The sequence below is a fragment of the Rhinichthys klamathensis genome, unplaced genomic scaffold, assembly GCF_029890125.1.
Source record: "Rhinichthys klamathensis goyatoka isolate OS25496 unplaced genomic scaffold, OSU_Roscu_1.1 h1tg000015l_1, whole genome shotgun sequence".
In the NCBI taxonomy this organism is placed as follows: domain Eukaryota; kingdom Metazoa; phylum Chordata; class Actinopteri; order Cypriniformes; family Leuciscidae; genus Rhinichthys; species Rhinichthys klamathensis.
The window spans coordinates 2,034,764-2,053,754 of NW_026606567.1; the positions used below are offsets into that span (position 1 = coordinate 2,034,764).

General features: G+C 40.8%; 1 protein-coding gene across 1 annotated transcript in view; it reads right to left on the reverse strand.

The window, feature by feature from the left end:
• The window catches only part of metrnla (meteorin like, glial cell differentiation regulator a), a 68,651-nt gene extending 50,885 nt beyond the window's left edge, over window positions 1-17,766 (reverse strand). Inside the window, exons 1-2 of the mRNA XM_056272686.1 lie at window positions 17,676-17,766; window positions 17,511-17,551 (exon numbers count right to left, since the gene is read on the reverse strand). Of these exons, the coding sequence (XP_056128661.1) occupies window positions 17,511-17,545 (35 nt within the window). The 5' untranslated portion in view covers window positions 17,546-17,551; window positions 17,676-17,766. The remainder of the gene's footprint in view (window positions 1-17,510; window positions 17,552-17,675) is intronic.
• Between the last annotated feature and the right edge of the window lie 1,225 nt (window positions 17,767-18,991).

Below are 18,991 nucleotides of genomic sequence, written 5' to 3' on the forward strand. Positions count from 1 at the left end.
CATCACAACAGCGATTGGCTAATGACACCGCAAGAATACACAGAGTCCCAAACCCTTCAGTAGTGAACATCATGAGCAATGAAGTTAAAGGCAACAGACAGAAAAAAAATATAAGTCCATGTCAGTTCTAGAACATTTACCCCCAGTTTCACAGACAAGGCTAGTCCCAGAGTAAAATGCATTTTGAGCTGTTTTAAAGGTGACCTATAGTTCAAAATTGAATTTACCTTGGTATAGTCAAATAACAAGAGAAAAACTTAAGGTGCTTTATGCAACCGGGCACAGAGGTTTAGGTATGTAAGGTGGGAGGAGTTGGATCTGGATCCAACTCCTCCCCCTGGATTTCGTGTTCTGCAGTGAGGACCATCTCCAAAATTCAGCAATGAATTTTCCCCTTTAAGTGAAATATTCCTTTAAAAAAAAAAAAGACTCACTCACTCACCTTGGAATTATAAGGTTCTATCTGCATTCCGAGCGGTTTTGAGATATTGAGCTTCAAAGTTTTTGCATTCCATTCGTTCATTTGTAGACAGAACATTTTTGTTTTCTAAATGAAGTCCTAAAATGTACACAACTTAAAAAAAAAAAAAAAAATCCCATAATGTAAATAAGTTGTCACAGAATAAGAATATGTGAATAACACAATTTTGACAAAAAATGTCAGATAGAACCTTATAATTCCAAGGTGACGTCATTCATTCATTTATTCATCGCCTACGAAAGCAATCCAAGTTCAAAAAAGCGCAATAAAAATATACAATGATAAAAATGCAGCAGGATATTCTGTTTGTGATTGGGCATACTACATAATTCCTACCTGGTCCCCCCACCCACACAAAAAAAATAAAAATAAAAAATAAAAAAAGAGCTCAGACATAGACAATAGAAGCAAGTTAAAATACCATGGTTGCCTCAGAAAATGCATTTTTATCTCACATATGCTTTGATTAACACTGTCAGCTAGGTTTAGGGAGGGTATAGGGTTTAGTGCAGGTGGTGCATTATATTTAATCACGATCATTAAGAACCAACCTTTTAGCGCCACTAATCTGTCATTTCATATACGCAGTTGCAAAACGTACCAATGTAATAAAATGCCTGCTGCCAGATTCACATTCATCGGTTTCGCAGACTGAACATGACTTTTGAAACACTCACTAAAATTGAATTTGCAAATGTCAAACATTTGACCAAAAAGCTTGGGTTTGATTGTGATTTTTTTTTTTATGCTCTTAATTAAGTCTCAATATAAGAACAGTCTAGGGAAAGACTAAACTGGTAGCTAATTTCAAGCTAGCTGTATAGTATCAGAGCTGGCTTTCAAAATGTAAACAAGCGTGGCTTTGTATTCATTGGGTGACATAGATAACACAGGATTATGTTTTGTCTATGCTAGCTTTGAGTAGCCTTGCTCACAGTTTATCTCTGCCGGGGAGTGATGTGACCTGTCAACAGGCTCAAATCTTGGGGGGGAAAATGGCGCAGACGAGGCTGGGTTTCGGCCAAGGCGTCTGCTATTAAAAACACGAACCCTCAGTAAGATAATGACCTCTATTCACCTCATGACTAACAGATCGTCACCCCCACACCTGCTTCGTCGCAATCTTGTTAACTGTTACTACGGCATACTTGTATGAACCTGCATCTGTCTTAAGAGACGGTGAGTGTTTTTCGGCTCTTTTGTCCTTGCGTAGGGCCGTAAGCCCTAGGTATACATCCTGTTTCCAAAGCGCGCTGTGGGGCCACGCTGACCCCCGAGGGCCACACACGCATGTGGGGCTGGCAGGGACAGACACACATCCTGGTCCTGAAACAACAGGTCAGGCAGGCTCGGAGGGAAGAGCACCCTGCCTGTGGCCTGAGCCATTGTGACACTGTTTATCACCATGGATCTTTGCCCAACACAACATTTGCACATGTCATTGTTCCTACACATTGTCCACGCCTTCTTAGTAAACATGAGCAGGGAGTGTGTGTGTGTGTGTGTGTGTGTGTGTGTGTGTGTGTGTGTGTGTGTGTGTGTGTTTGTCGAGGGAGCTGATCAGGATTACAGTTATCACTTCTTTGCTATTCACTTATGTTGAATAAGAAACTGTAACCATCTGTCTTTGTGTATATAGTCCTATTTCAAGAGTGCGCGTGCTGCTATTGTATCTGTACTGTACAAGTATGCACAAGGTGTAGCTTTTCCTGCTAGCATATAATGCATATGGAGCAGGGATGATGTCAAAATCCGGAAGATTAATTCACCACTGGTTCCCCTCGAGATTTTCCTATGTATCCTATCAAAATGAATACTTGATTGAATGGTCATTCTATGACAATATTTTATCAACACAGAAAACGGTTTAAAAAAAAAGTGAATTCTTTGAATACTATGACTATGTCGAGGATCAAGTGATGACGTAATTATGTGACAATAAAGAAAATTAGACAAGCTTTAGAAAAAAGTAGCGACACACTACAATCAAAAAGTAACTAACTATAACTAGCTACTAATTCCTGTAGCTCAAACCATAGAGCATGGCGCTAGCAACACCAAGATCATGGGTTTAATTCCCAAGGAAAGCATGATATGATAGAGAGAGAAAAAAATGCATTCAGGCAAATGTAATTTCACTAAATTTTTCAATAGTAGTTCAGCTGTTTTTTTTTCTTTTTCTTTAAATAATTTAGCTTTTACAGTAACAAGAATGCAGAATAGACTTGAGAATGCCACTTAACTTCCAATGAAATACTTAAAATGCAAGAAAAATACTTCTGTAATTTGACAAATCGAATGTAATTTGAAGTAGAAAAGCAAAGGTTGTCAAGACTTTGAATATTGGCTTCAGAAAGTCATGTTTGCCATTTTAGAAAAAAAAAAAAGTTGAAAAGCCTTGAAATTGGAAGATTTATAGGCATTAAATGACTCAGATTTTCTGAGCTTCGTTTATAATATTTAAGAAGTTTCCACTGCTAGACGAACTAATCTGATTACAATTTTAATAATTTATTGTACAATTACAATTAGGGCTGTCACTTTACGTTCGAAAATCGATTGCACAATCGATCGGACCAACCAACACAAGTTTCGAAAACGAAAATAGGGAATCGATTTTAACGGCCTTTTTTCTTTTTTTACCAAAAATGTGTTTTAGGTGGACAGATCAATACAGTATCAGAACATGTAGGATGCTGGAAAATAACAATGTCTTTTCTGTTAACGAAATTCGCTATTACTTCAATGCAAGTGAACAAGTGCGCCGTTATTTGTTGCTTAGTGACGACTGACGAGTGTGTGTGTGTGTGTTCAAGTAAGCCAAAAATGCGCAGATTCTGTGCAATACGCTGTATTTAATATATCATGAGGACTCACGAGTTGCGTATTTGCGCTAAATCCGCGCAGATTTGTCTTACACGAACTTCCCCAGCAAAGTGAGTAAACATAGAAACACACCAGATTGGCTCGTGATTTGACAGCGTTTCCAGCCAAAGTTCATTTTTACCCACGTTTGGCGGGTTGGAGGGTGTTAATTTCAATCCCTGAAGTTTGCACTCCTGTTTATCATTGTGCACGAAACTTCACGCCAATAAATCATCAGAAATATTGCAACTTGTGCGCGTATCAAGCGCCCTCTTTACGCTCGTCCTAACGCCTGTTAGGTGTCCGTGGATTTGCCTGTATTTGGTGTTGAAAATGGAAACGTCTTTAGACATGGAAAATCGATTTTACAATCGATTCAATGAACACTTGTGTCTCAAAAATCGATCAGGATTTTTCCACAAAAGTGACAGCCCTAATTACAATTAGTAATCGGACCCTTTTTGAGTAACTATCCCCTCTCGCTGATAATGCTAATGCAGACAGTAGTCACTCCATCGAGAACTGTTCGCAATAGAGCAGAGACGGGAGGCTCATAATGGAGCTGTTTGACAGGCTCGCAGCAGGCTTACTGGAGCAGATAACCACAGAATTCAAAGCCCCTTTTGTGGCGGGCAGAGCGGGACAGGCCCATTTCCGGCTAGCGCTGCTCTGATCTCACCAGCCAGCGAACAAAAGATGAGCTCCATGTGCAAGAGGCTAACCACATCACACACAACTCCGGCTTTCCTTTAAGCAACTCTCTAAATGTACACAATCTCTGATTTGAGCCCTTCTCACCCTGTCCTTCCTTCCTTTGTCTAAACCACACAAAAACATGCTGCGGCGAGCACAGGCCTTTGTGAGACACTGTCAGGCTGTTGTAACGGCAGGCTTATTATTGAATTGCTTATCTGTTGTGACACACATCTGCTGCAGAAGAAAAAAATCAATCCATTTAAGCTACGTCCACATTAATCCGGGTGCATTTGAAAACGGCATTTTCGTTTAAAAACGCTCTGCGTCCAGACTAGCGTTTTCAGGCGTTTTCCAAAAGTCTCTCATCCACACTGAAACGTCGGAAAACGCTAGATTCACCTTACTGCGCATACGTAAAACCTCACTGAGATGATACAGACGGAAAATTAAATAATAAAGTTATCGCGCAGTTCTTCAGGCAGAATTTTATTTAACAAAATATATCACCATTCACTGATGCGTCCAGGTCGCACTATTCGCAATATGTTTGGTCTAAAATGCAACTGCTCTCATGTTTTGCCGCAGGACAGCAAATGTGAGTAAATATTCTGTCATCTTTACAGGACTGTGATATGAAGAGTGTGCAAAGTAACATTTTTTAGCAACAATAGCACACAACAGGCACAATACTGGTATAAACATGAATATATATTGGTACAATATGCGTCACATGACTAATCGTACGTCATCGTTTTTAAATACCTCCGTTTTGACAGTCCACACTACAACGAGAAAACGGCGTTTTCAAATGTATTCACTTTGGAGAGCGTTTTCAAAAAGGTTCGTTTTCATTAATAAAAACGCCGTCTCAGTGTTGACGGAAGGCCAAACCGGAGAGAAAAAGGTGTCTTCAAACGAAACCGTATTAGTGTGGACAAGGCCTTAAACAAAACATCACATTTTGTTGTCGTCAACAGTGGACTAGGATGCAGAAATCCAATGAAGGGAATCAAACTTGCAAGATCAAGAGAAAAAATGACAACAAGCAATGAGACGTCAGGATGTAACATTAACAAGTTCATATAAAACACTCATGACAAGCAGGAAATGGTTGGGATGGAGTTTTGTAGTTGTTACTTTCCACAACAATATCCGAGCATGGATTCATCCACAGAAACCACATCCACAACCCTGCTGACATGCCCAACATCAGTTCTCGCTGACAGCCAACAATAGGAACGCCTGCTTGAAGCCTGGCTGAAGACAGAACAATGGCAGCATTCAGAAAACAGCTACAACACCTCTGCAATGGAGGCATCAACCCATGACAGTGACTCAAGATCTGACTCAGCTCAGCTGGTGCTGTCCATTGCTCTGTGGAAAATGTTTTGTACTAACTACGAAATGTTTCAAAGATGGAGGCCATCCTCTAAAGTGGAGGGCTGATGGAAGTGATTATAGGAGTCTGGGCGTAATTCAACTCCCCTCGGACTTGGTTCTTAAAATAGCGTGATGGAGTGGGCTACGGGTAGAGCGGATGTGGGAGTTCCTGTGCTCTGATGTGGGGGCTGGGACCACACGACCATGGCGGCATGCCCACCCCCTGGGGAGGCGATACACACATGCCATCCAGCTCAAATAAGGAGCCCTGCAAAGATTTTTCAAATGGAGGCACCCCTTAACACCAAACACTGAGCTAACACTGGGAAAATATAGACAATAGAATCTTAAAAGCTCTGCAGTCTATAATATGTGTGTGTTTAGAACTGTAAGGTAGCAGTAGCAGATGTGTAGCCAAATTGGAAAGCTTCCACTTTTAAAGCTAATTCTGGCGAAGCTAGTAAAGTAATCATTCATTCACATTGAATTTTTTGCTAGATGTACAGGGGAGGTTTTACATGCATCACAATATGATATGACCCCTAACTTAATCTGATTGAGCTTCAGGCATCACAAAAGACAGGCATGGCTAACCAACTAGACAGGATTGTCTTTATCTTTTATATGCAGATGTATGTCCATGGTAGCTTCATCAATTTGCACCTATTATAACATTTATAGTATCAAGTTATAATATTCAAAGTTAAATTGAAGATCTTTCAGAGTTGCAAAACACAGGAATTTTTTAAAGTCGAATGTCCATCGCAATGGACATCAGGTGTTAAAAGATATCATGAATTAGTTGTGTGCCAGGTTGTGCAATTTGTGCAAGCCTTTCAAAGCTAAAACAAAGAGCTACAAATTCTAATGTTTTTTTTTTATGAACATTAATGTTAATTTATTAAACATGATTAATATGATTTTATTTATGTCTTCAAAGTGACCATAAATTGTCCATCAATTTTTCAGTGGTTTCAGTGAGAAATAGCCACAGTGGATGGATGTGAGATCAATGAATACACAGCAACACACTCACACACACACACTGATGTATTGACGCTATAATGCACACAATAATATATTAATTAAAACAATCAGGAAGTACACAAACACATACACACAAAGACATACACACATATACTCAGATTCACCCACGGCAACCAACAAAATAACAACTTTATATCATCTTACCTTTTTTCTACATTCTTATTGCATTTCAAAATCTTCTACGCTATTTCGAAACTAATTCACAAACTCTAGTTCATAAGTATGGTTAAAATATGAGGATTTTTTTTATGTTGCTTCAGTTGGGATGTCCATTCATTTCTACATTGGAGAAGAGCAAATATCAAGCAAGTAAAAGGTCTGAAGAGGTTAAAGTCCCACTCCGATCATATTTTTAGCTATTTTTAAACATTCCCAGTGGTCTTTAAATTATGATTATGCCATTTTTAGCCAAAATCACAATACCTGTGCCGTTTTCTGGGACTTCGCTTCAGCAGAGCGGCAGTAGCTCATTAGCAATTCGCCTCTGCGTTGTGGGCGGAGCCGTTGGCACGGAGACGACCCTCCCCCTGCCCGTTGCTGAGAGCTCTGTCTCTCCCGCTAGCTTACACCCCCAATACCGGTGGGGCAACAGTATTATATACACGTTAATTATTATTATCCGTAGTTAATCAAAGTTATCACCGATCACCAATCATTATTTCACTCCAAGACGTCGCGTGTGGAGACGCCCAGTGGAGTTACTACGTCACAACTCCAGTCTATTTTAGCCGGCATTTTATCGTCTGCTACTGATTCACAGCCATTTGAATGTAGAAATACTCAGAAATACAACTTTGAGCTTATTTTTCTCAAGGTATGTCCTCTAACATCAGAAAAATGCCACAAGAACATGTTAACACCTAGAAAAACATTATTTTCATCGGAGTGGGTCTTTAAAAACTTTGCTTTTAAGAATTTTTGAGTATTTAACAAAAGAACTTGGAATTTTTTTTATTTTTATTTTTTACTTCACAGTAATGAAATATAGATAAGCACAAGCATATTTGGTTTTAATACTTGCTACTAAGTGCATCAAACCAAACTTTAAACATCGAAATCTTCTGACCATCTAGAATTATATTGCAAACCTCGCACAATTTGGTAAATCCATCAACTACTTTAGCCTCAAAAGCCCTCATCTAAAACTGAGACTGCAGTAGTCTCTACAAAATGATAGATTGGGACCATTGTGCCTGTTTCCACTACCTGAAAATAAATGTACGCGGTCGGTAATTTAGGCTCCTGTTAAAGAACACAAGAAACGCTTTATAAAGACCAGTAGCGGAGGCAGCCAACTCAAACCAGAGTCAGGTCAGGTAATAATCAGTGTCTTTGACACACATCCAGCCATCTCCATGAGGTTAACCAGGCAGGCAAGACTAAATACCCACCAGGAACACAGACAATCAAAGCGATTCAGCAGAGAGCTCAAATCAATCCCTAATTCTAAAAGCAGGATTAGGTCAAGAATAGACACATTCTTAGCTTTCAATTTGAAATGTAACTGCCTTTCCACCTACACAAAACTAAATTGGAAGGGCATATACCTTACAAATGAGGCCTAATCTGTATGGTTCCACAGAAAAACTGACACATATATCAGTAGCAGTCGAAAATAATAATCAGGTGAATGTCTCTGACACAAAATGACAGTGTCCTTTTGTGTTTTATTGAAGAGCTCATATGAGCAGGAAATGCATGGCATTGAATTAAATAACCACAAACCCTCCCCCTGCATCATATGACAAAAAATTATAACCAAACTTTGTAAAGCGTAAACACACAGACAAAGAGTGAAACACAAGGGAGATAATCTAATTTGGGTGTCCTGTGACGTGCATTTGAATTCCTCTCTCAGTCCTGGGACCCTTGAGGGTGCACATTTCCATTTGTTTTTGATCACAAGTTTAAGGCCTAAGACTCACCCCCCCCAATCAACGTTGTGTCCTATGTTTGCACCTATTTGCCAGTCACAGCTTCATCACATGCTTTAGCAGAACAGATTATAATCTTTTCTATACAAGGCATCTTCTGACTACAGTATGTTGCCCTGTGGTGCAGGTTCTCTCACTTTAGTGAATAATGGGTGGTGTAGACTAGCGGTTAGAGATCTGGCAGTTTTGGCTAAAACTGTCAAAATGAGAACATATCAACATTAGCATTGTTGCTGTCGTATTCAAGAAGACACTGGTGATTGCACAATAAGAGCATTGACCAGTGTTGCTGCTAAAGCATTTACTTAATCTAATAACACAGTAAAGCGGAAAACTCATACTGATATAACAGACGACGCACTGAAATCTTGGAGAAGGTAGAACAGTGACTATGAAGAGTTTCTTCAAGAGAAAAACAGCAGGTAGACATTTTATAATCTTAACAAAACAATGCTAACTACAGTCTGTAAACGCAAAGGGTTTATTGGGAGGAAAACCTTTCCTTAACTAATTTTCCTTGAAGCAAAGCCTTTACCACCTGGAGTTCTCTTTCAATGATTTATGGGTGGAACTATTAAACTAATGACTTCTGAAGAGTGTGTTGCAATTTCCATCTTTCTAATGAAAGTCTATACTGAAGCGATTCAAAAGAAATGAAACAGAAAGGTATGTAAACAAAGAATTCTGCCATGAAAAGTATAGTAAAAAATAAGCCTTGTCAAAGGAGATTTTATGGAGTGCTGCTAAACGAATCAGACAAGCTGTGCAAGAGTCGGTGACTCGCATTTGACATCCAGTCAGGGTTTCAGCTTGTCCCTAGAGAAACGGAGTCCCTGGATCCAGCTGTGCCTGAGATCCAGAGGTGTCCAGGGTTGGCCAACAGGCCCAGAGTGTGAGGAGCCCTGCCACTGACCCCTCCTGGCCTCCCTGTACGTGTTTGGATTGGCTCAACAAGATCCCAGGGAATAGCCGTTAATCTACAGAAAAACTTCTTTTTAATTATTGAAGAATTCTAAAGGAATTGAATAATGAAATCCAAATGCAGGGTGCGGGCAGGAGAGGGTACAAGGGAGAAAGGAGATACGGCTCTGTGGCTAGTGCTGACCCCTGGCTGGCCCCACACGTGTATGGCCTCCAGTAGATTGACTCCAGGTTGAGTGGGTTACTGTGAGCTGGGGCAAAAATCCTGAATAACATTCTGACTAATGGGATCACACTGGTCCTAAATACGTTATCCACTGACACCACAAGGGACCATCTCTCCATGATGCAGTGCAAGGATCTGGAGTGCAGCAACCTTTAAACTCCCACTGATTGGCTTCATACGAAAAGAGCCATGTATAAAGCCAAAAGTCCAACCTTAGACGCCTGTTGCGGGTTGAGATCTAATAGTAGTAATTCAATAGCGCTATGCAGCAGACATACCACATCACACTGTCAAATCCGCATACAACATAATACCGGAGCAGCCTCATTCATCTTCATTTGATGTGACACACAATCACGATTATGATGCATGGCATTCCATCTGTGTTCCTACTCCCAAGACGCAAGGGAAGTCTGGAAAGATAGAGTGGACTTACCATGAAAGGCGCTTCACTATAACTAGAAAAACACCACAAAAGCAAAGTACAACATCCTCCTATCACTTGCATCTGAGGACAACACACTCTTAGTGAGTTCTCAGTGGACCACCCCAAAAGTCGGACTGACCTCTGTGTCTCTGGCTGCTCAGTTCTGGAGTTAGGCCAGACCAAACTAGATATCCTCCCTCAACGGGACGCATCGCAATGCTGCTCAGCCAGGCGCCGGAGGACTATTCGGCAGCCGTTGGCTCAGAAGGAAACAGACTCTAGAAGGGGTTGGGAAGAGCATGAAGGCCGACACCGTGCTCCCAATAAGGCTCAAAACACACCACGATGCACAGTGCAGACAAGGGTCAGGGGACCAACGGCCTCATCACCAGCTGGCTGCTCTTTCGGTGATGAGCTCATTCTGGACAAGAGCCAGACAGGCCCTGAAGCTTTAGCTATCCTTATGAGGTCACCACTAAAACACACTCTTACCCTGCCGAGCCAAACACCATCACAAAAGGGGTCGAGCAATGACGGACACACCGGTCATGTTACACCAATGACGAAGGTCCTGTTAGGCAAAGAACAAACAGTTCTGAATAAAAAATCCCTGTCAATCACAGGGTGAGGTCATGGCAGGCTGGCACGGGATAAGGGAGGTCAATCTCAGCATTTTTGGCTCTGTAGGCAGCTGCCTAAAGATTCAAGAAAGTGCCAAGAAAAGCCTGCTATTTTCAGGTTGCAAGCATGCAGATTATGTGGTCCGATGGACAAGCAGTTTTGAATTTAAAGATAATAGAACCACGTCCGAATAAACACTCAGTGGGCACTTTACTAAGTGCACCTGTACACTTGCAAATATGCAACTAGCTAATCATCAGCGACCCAGTCCTCAAAAGCAACTCAATAAACAAAAGTATTCAGATCAGGAACTTCATAAGGTTCCATTGTTGTTGAAGTCAAACATCAGAACATGACAATGAGTTCAGTTCAGTGTACGCAATGGCCTCCACAGCTACCACATCTAAATCCAACAGGGCATCTTGGGGATGTAGTGAAAGAGCAGAGCAGCCAAAGTATACTTCGCAGAAGCTTCTTAGCTATGCAACCTCGATTGCATTCGCCATTGTGTTTCCGAATTGCCTCAGACCGCAATCATACAGTTATGGATGGGAATCGAAAGGAACAGAAAAGTTTTGATTTCTCCTAATGGTTCTGGATCCTTAACGGTGCTATTAACTATTTGTTAATTACTTCCGAGGAAGAAATATTTGGAAAAAAGAAATGCAGTTCTTATTACATTTTCTTCCCTCAGAATTCTGTTGCCAAATGATGAGATCATTTTGGATTTCGAAATAACAAAAATAACAATATCAGATCAATAAAACTTGTCTTACACTTTTTGGAAGCACCATAAATGCAGTCCTTTAAAATTGGCTCCAAGTATAAGCTAAATCAAATAAATATTTAAAAAAAACTACAGCAAAACTCATAATGTGTACAATTTATCTACACAATCTAATAAACAGCCAGTCAGTAACTACACAATATCACAAACTATCAATCAGTTTTTGGTTTATTTTCCGGTCAGCCAGGATTTAAGTAATAACTTATTGTTTAGTAAATTAGTGAGATTATGTAAGCACTTTGTTTGATTCATAAGTGTTTCTCCTTCATTTAAAAAGAACTGGATGATAAGAGTTATTCATTCTTTAGTTGCACTGTTTGTTTGGCACTGTAGTTTGACTCAGCGGTGTTGCGGTAAAGTATATATTAGTGAAGGAGACACTGTCAGAGTATTTTTCTAGAGCAGGTATTAGTGTAAAAAACAGCCTGCTTCACATCTAGTTTAATCCAGTTGTTAAGTCTGACAAAAATCATGATCCTAACCTTTATCTCAGTACTCTCAGTTGGCCAGACAGTGATTAATCTTTTCTGAATCATTGAAATATTTAACACGCCCAGAGACTACTGTAGTTGTGAGTTCTTAAAGGTGTGCTAAAAATGAAATAGTGCTCATAAACGGCTGTATTCTCACTGAAATGGAGTAAAGGCTTGGACCCAGCAACAGTTGGCCAATTTGATGACACAACTTAACAAGCGGATGACACAGGCATTTGAAAGTAACTTTACGGGTGTCTTGAGTATTGAGGTTTGTTACTGCTGCAGTATCACAAGAACACACAATGGTAACACTTTACTTGAATGGGTGTGCATAAGACTGACATGACACCTGTCAAGTGTAATGTCAAGTTGTCATGACAAAGACACTGACAGGTTATGATGTATTTGTTTATATCAAGGTGTCATAACAAAGACATCTCAAACAATGTCATATTTGCATTAAAAATGTCATAACTGAGTGAATGACACTTAATGACAGTTGTCATAAACATGCATACAACTTCCTTCATATTCATAACATGTGTCATGTCATGATTATGAAGGTGTTATGTTAGTCTTATGCACACCCCTTCAAGTAAAGTGTTACCCACACAATACAAGGGACTCTTGCAATGCACTGGCGTCAGCATTTAACTACTTGTGTAAAGTATGTTTTTTGCCTTACTCTTCCTGGAACATCTGACACACACACACACACACACACACACACACACACACACACACACACACACACACACACACACACACACACACACACACACACACACACACACACACACACACACACACACACACACACACACAGACACACACACACACACACACACACACAGCCTTCTGAGAGGAATCTGGTAACTTCAGACAGAAAGTGACGGGGAAATGAGAGGCTAATTGGGGGCAGTCTACTTTATCTGAAGGCAAGTCCACAGATTCAAAGAGGACAAAGACACAGGAAGCCACAGTATTCATAAACCAGCACAGGACTCAGTAGCTAATCTATTTGAACATAAGACAGAACATATGTGCTATAATGCAAACAAAAACATCCCTGCACTTTCAAAAACCAACAGCTTGAGTGTTATGACACCAGGCATAATGACACTGATTTTAAAGGAACAGTTCACCCAAAACTAAAAGTTTTGTCAATATTTACTCAGCTTCATCTCGTTGAGTAAATGTCAAAGTAAAACATACATGACTTGCGTAAAGAGCCACAGGAAACAGTTTACAATAATGTCCCTTTAGTTAAAGGAATAGTTCACTTAAAAAGGAAAATGCTGTCATCATTTACTCACCCTCAAGTTGTTTCAAATCTGTATGAATTTCTTTGTTCTGCGTGAACACAAAGGAAGATATTGTGAAGAATGTCGGTAACCAAACAGTTGATGGACCCCATTGACTTCCATAGTATTTTTTTTCCCTACTATGGAAGTCAATGGGGTCCATCAACTGTTTGGTTACCGACATTCTTCAAAATATCTTCCTTTGTGTTCAGCAGAGGAAAGAAATGTATACAGATTTGAAACAGCTTGAGTGTGAGTAAATGATGACAGAATTGTCATTTTTAAGTGAACTAATCCTTTAAAATCAGCTAATGCATTAAGTGATATTAACAAAAAAAAAATAGCAAAACATTTGCAACAGTATTTATTAATCATTGTTAACGTTAGTTACAACTGTTCATTGTTAGTTCATGTTATCATGTTAAAGATAGGGTAGGCATTTTTCTTTTCATAAAAACTTTTCACATCCTGATAGCAATCAAACAAGAAGTTGTCTATCTATTTTTTTTTTTTTATACATAAATCTTGTGTGGAAGTCTCAGGGCCAATACATTTTCGTCCAATCATTGCATTCAGTCCGAATGCAATGATACGATGTCCTACCTGCCTGTCAACATATTTATTTCTATCTCCGCGCACCTTCTTGTGCAGACAATCACACGTCATCATGAGGCTAAGCAGAGTTATTGACAGAGTCACCGAGCACCAAAAATACTCCGATTTATGCGTTTCTATCAACACTATCAATGTTGAAATGAATCTGCAGCAGTCAGGTGGTATAGGTCAGAGCTCTTTAAGTCGTTTACGTTCATTATTATTGTAATAGTATGTGCTTTGAGACATGAGGTAATTTAATGCCATCTCTCACAACGCTTTGCAGACTCTGCTCTGACATGTGTGTGTTCATGTATTTTTGAAGGAAGCTTGTCTTTGGAGATGCTATGATGCTCTTATACTTTCAAAGCTTGCTAGCTATTGCTAGCCTCTCCGAAATTGCCTACCCAACCTTTAAGTAATATTAACAGTAAATTTGGTTTTTAATGATAGTAATAGCTGAAATTGACATTTACTAACAAATGGTTTAGATGGTTCGTGAACTAATGTTACCTTATTGTAAAGTGTTACCAAATTGCAATCTTTTTCATGCAATTACTGGAGTACTTTTATGATACTTTTATAGTGCATTTTTTAAGCTTGAATACCTCATGGCATGGTGAACTGTCCCTTTAAGTTTATCTGTTTATACTTCATATCAGATTTAAACAAAAGCAAAGGGGGAAAAACGATGTGAGCACAGCACATTGCTTCATTTCAAATGTAAACAGAAGCAAAAAAAAAAAAGTAAAGATGTGAGCACAGCACATTGCTAACCTAAAAATAAAACAAAGCTAAAAACATGTCAATTAAGCTAATCTATGACCTCATTAGCTATAGATTTGACATCAACCGCATGTCAGCAACCAAATCTGACCTCTCGAGTCAATTAGTGAGATAATCTATAGGCGTCCTGCTGCACGCGCTATATAAAAACGGCCTGCCCATTAACCTGTGGTCTATAAAAGCACACGACTTAGCAATTAGCCCACATTCCCGTCGTGATCCAGCAGCCTCCTTCCCCAAATTACTATAATTCCTAACAACAACGTGGCAATTTCTAAGGCAGGGAGCGTATGCCTCTCAAACTGTTCATTAAGGCTTTTGGAAAGATATCAGAAGTATGGTTTCCTGGAGAATGACCGCATCAGCTGTCATAATCATAATTATAGCATCTCTGCTATTTCTACTGTAATCATATAATTACAACATATCTGGTATTTCAATCATATAATTACATTATTTGGCCATCCTCACAGAAAGATACCCTCTCTTAGGCCTCTATATTTTCTAAAATGAAATATCTGTGGATGTCCACAGATATTTATCCATGAGCGAGCCACGTGTTTGGCGTCGGGACCTCTTGTTTGAGTCCACTAGCTCTGATAGATGATAACATGACGATGAACGGGCAAGAATTGCACATAGCCTATCTATTTTGTCAAAAACATGTCCTGTAGATTCTCATCCCGCCACACACAGGGAATAAGATCTGAAAACATTATTCTTTTTGAAGCAGAAATCCCTATCTGAAAACAAACAATGGCTCATTCGGTTTTTTAACAGCATTGAAATCTAACTCTGTGTGGGATAAAATGTTATGTTCCTCTTTTATTATCCTTTGAAAGTTATTAGTGCCGGCAGCTGCCATGTTATCAAAACAATGAGCTCAGGCAAAACTCTGATTCAGTAAACATTTTTCTAAAATGTCTGCACATTTTGGATGTGCCTTATTCCTCTTAATTTTGTCTAAAAAAAAACAGCTACCTAAATAAGACTCAAGGTCTGTTAAATGCAGACCCACCACAGCTTCTCTTCATAAAATCTTGGCCATTATCACGAAGGACTCGCCAACCAGTCTGTGGCCAGGAGACGTTAATGAGCACAGGGTGTCATTTCTCTCTCACCAGGTGTTAGGAGCTCCAGGACTTGTGTGCTGTAGTTCCACCTGGGCGTAATTAAACATCCCACATATTTATAACGATTTTATAAAGGGCCCCACATAGTCACCAAGGGCTGTGTCCAACAGAGCTGAATTTATGACTCACTGTCCAACCCTTCTACCTAATGAGATACAGAAGAGTTGGTTTCCTATAAGAAACTGCTGAAATAAACATAGCAAATTAAAAATTAATGTACCATGTGGAAACCATCATTTGGGTATGTACAAGAATATCATTACACACAGGACACGCCACAAAAAGTGGAACATCTGCTCTTTCTTCATACAACATAATCCATTGTGTGTGCGTGTGAATATATTCCTCACTGTATTGTTATTTATATTACTTTTAGGTTGTCTTGATCCACTTTGAAATGCAAATTCAGCTGAAAACTTTACTTGTAAAGGCACAATTTTTTTACAGAATAATGGAAACCAGATTTGTTAGTCCAACTATTTAACAAGTAGGCCTACAAGGATAAAGCTATATTTTTTTTATTGAACATTAGTATAACAATGTGACTAGTACAGACAGAGTGACCTTCATGATCGAAAATGTGCATTGATTAAAAAAAAATCTAAGTGATATTGAGCTCCATTGATACTACTTTATATTATAATGTTGCTCAACAACGTTTTTTAAATGTATAACACATTATACGAGTCTCTTATTTTTTAGCTAAATTTATAATGCAACAAATGCAACAGATTTATAATGCAACAAAATTTGTATAAAAAGTACATTAAAAAAAGGAATTACAGTGTCAGGTTTATGTTCAGCTTGTTTGTGTGTTAGTTTAGGCCTTGTCCACACGGACACAGGTATTTTTATAACCGGAGTTTTTCCTACAGCGTTTAAAAAAAAAATCCCGTCCACACATGCTCGGTCTCCGTCTACATGAAAACGCAAAAACACGCTATCGAGCGCGGTCAAGAGCATGCCACGCCAGCAGGCGGCGATATAAACCTTAACCGTAAAGCCACGTTGGCCAATCAGAAGCGCAAATCTGACGTCAAACACAGCGGATAACGGCGCACACTCTGACGTCGCAAGGCAAAAACCCCGGTTTCACTGTCTACACGACAACACTGTAACCGGCGTTTCTGAAAATCCTCACCCTGGCAGGGGTTTTCAAAAATGTTCGGTTTCAGTGCGTTTTCGTGTGGACGAACGGCCGAACCGCGTAAAAAAAGTCACGGTTATAAAAATACCCGTGTCCGTGTGGACAGGGCCTTAGTTTGCCCTGTTTGCCTGCCTGTCTGTATTCACTAGTATGGCCCAATCCCAAATGGCACACTTCATGTGCACTTTCGGTCTTGTGGACTTACAATGGCTGCCGCGTGCGCGTGTCCGTTAAGTCCGTGAGACCGTAGTGTGTCCCATTTGTCATTTTTAGATCTCAGAAGGGTGCTCGCGAGCGCCCCGTGTGGTCGATTTGCGCCCTTGATGCGCACTTTTGCCGAGCCCGTGCTGATGCGGACTCCACAGCAGACTTCTTCCCGACAGTCAAAGCGGCATTACGTTACGAAAGTGCGGACTCAGAGGAAGACCGCGAGTGCTTAGGGTTCCATTTGGGACAGGGCCTTAGTGTCTTGGTAACTGATTATGTTACACACCTGTTTCAGTTTCTGTTAATTAGCATCCCTTGCGTATATTTAAGCCTTGAGTTCTCACAGTTTTTGTTTGGTGTTGTTTTGTCTCCGTTTACGTGGTCGAGTTTTATATTTCCTGAGTTTCTCATACGTGTTCTCCGATGGATTTAGAACACTGAACCCCTAAAAAGATAATAAAAAAAAGAAAGGACTTACCAGCGGTCCGCCTTCATTGCCTGGAGCAGGAGCATAGTTCCCTCGAGGACCACACAAGAGACTTTTTAGAACTGACGTGCCTAACACACTTCTCGGATCACTCTGCCTTTGTATGTTTTTTCGGCCTAACCTTAATGAACAAATTGAGAAGTGGGTGCTGGTTACCTGTGAGTCACCTCCATCTGCCTTTTGGACAAGGCCAAAACCAGCCCCACTCCTGACCCAGAGCCAAGCCAGACATTAGCCATGCCCCCAAGGGCCAAGATCCTGGACCCACCGCACAGGCAACACAGAGCCTGAGTCGTCGCAATGCCAGCGTCAGAGTCTATACCAGAGCAAAAAAATCACCCTGGAGCTTGAGGCCCACAGAGAGCTGGACCAGGTGTGTGAGCCGGGCAACAACATCCATCAAGGAGGGCATCCTTGTGGAGTTTGACGGCATGGACTGGAGCCTCACCCATACTTCCACCACTGAGGGTGAGCTTCACCAGGTTCCAAGTAAAATGGCATAAGGAAATAGAAGAGGGATTTCCCTGTTCTCTCCTGTCCGAGTCTCCTTAATCTCCGCTGGTCCCTCCCAGCCTCCATCTCCCGCCTTGTCTGTCTATGCCTCAGCTGGCTCCCTTCAGTCCCTTGTCTTCTCCTCTGTTAACTCCACTCTGCTGCTCGGATCCGGCTCGAGTCTTCAGGTTGCCAGCTACCCCTTGGTGCACAGGTTCCCCTAGCTCTGCCCCTAGCCGTAGAGCCCGTAACTCCACCTCGGCCTGTCAACCAGTCAGCTCCACCTTGGCTCCTCGCCCACTTGGCTCCACCTGGGACTGTGATCCTAACGGCTCCATCTGGCTCCTTTGTCCCTCTAGCTCCAACTTGGTCAGTCGTCACGTTGCCTGTGCCACAGACTTTCAGGCCTTCAGCGGCACCTTGTCCCTTCACTCCTTTGGCTCCGTCGGGCTTGGTTCATGGTCCTACCGGATGCACCTCAGTCCTCCGGCACCCTAGATTCCACCTCGGCCGCTCGTCACGGCGGCTCCGCCCTGGCCTCCAGGAACTTCTGTGTCGTTCGGTCCCTTTGGCTCTTCAGCGTCGCCTGGGTCTCCACCTCTGTGTGGGGCGAGGGGTTGTAATATCAGGTTAATGGTCAGCTTGTTTGTTTTAATTTGCCCTGTGTGCCTGCCCGTCTGTGTTTACTAGTCAATTTCCATTTGTTAGTTTGTTTACGTGGTTGTGTTTTATATTTCCTGAGTTTCTCTTACATGTTCCCTGTTGGATTTATTATTAAAGACTGTTTGTTTCTTGAAATCTCCAGCGTGCTATTTGTGAACCCACCCGTAATGGCTTATACCACATAAAACATTTTCAGGAATTTCATCAAACATTACTATGTTGTGATATCGTTGGCATGATATAACTTTTCTCATACCTTCAGATAAGATACTTACCAGCATGATTATTGGGCTCATATGGTGATGTAATTGAATATG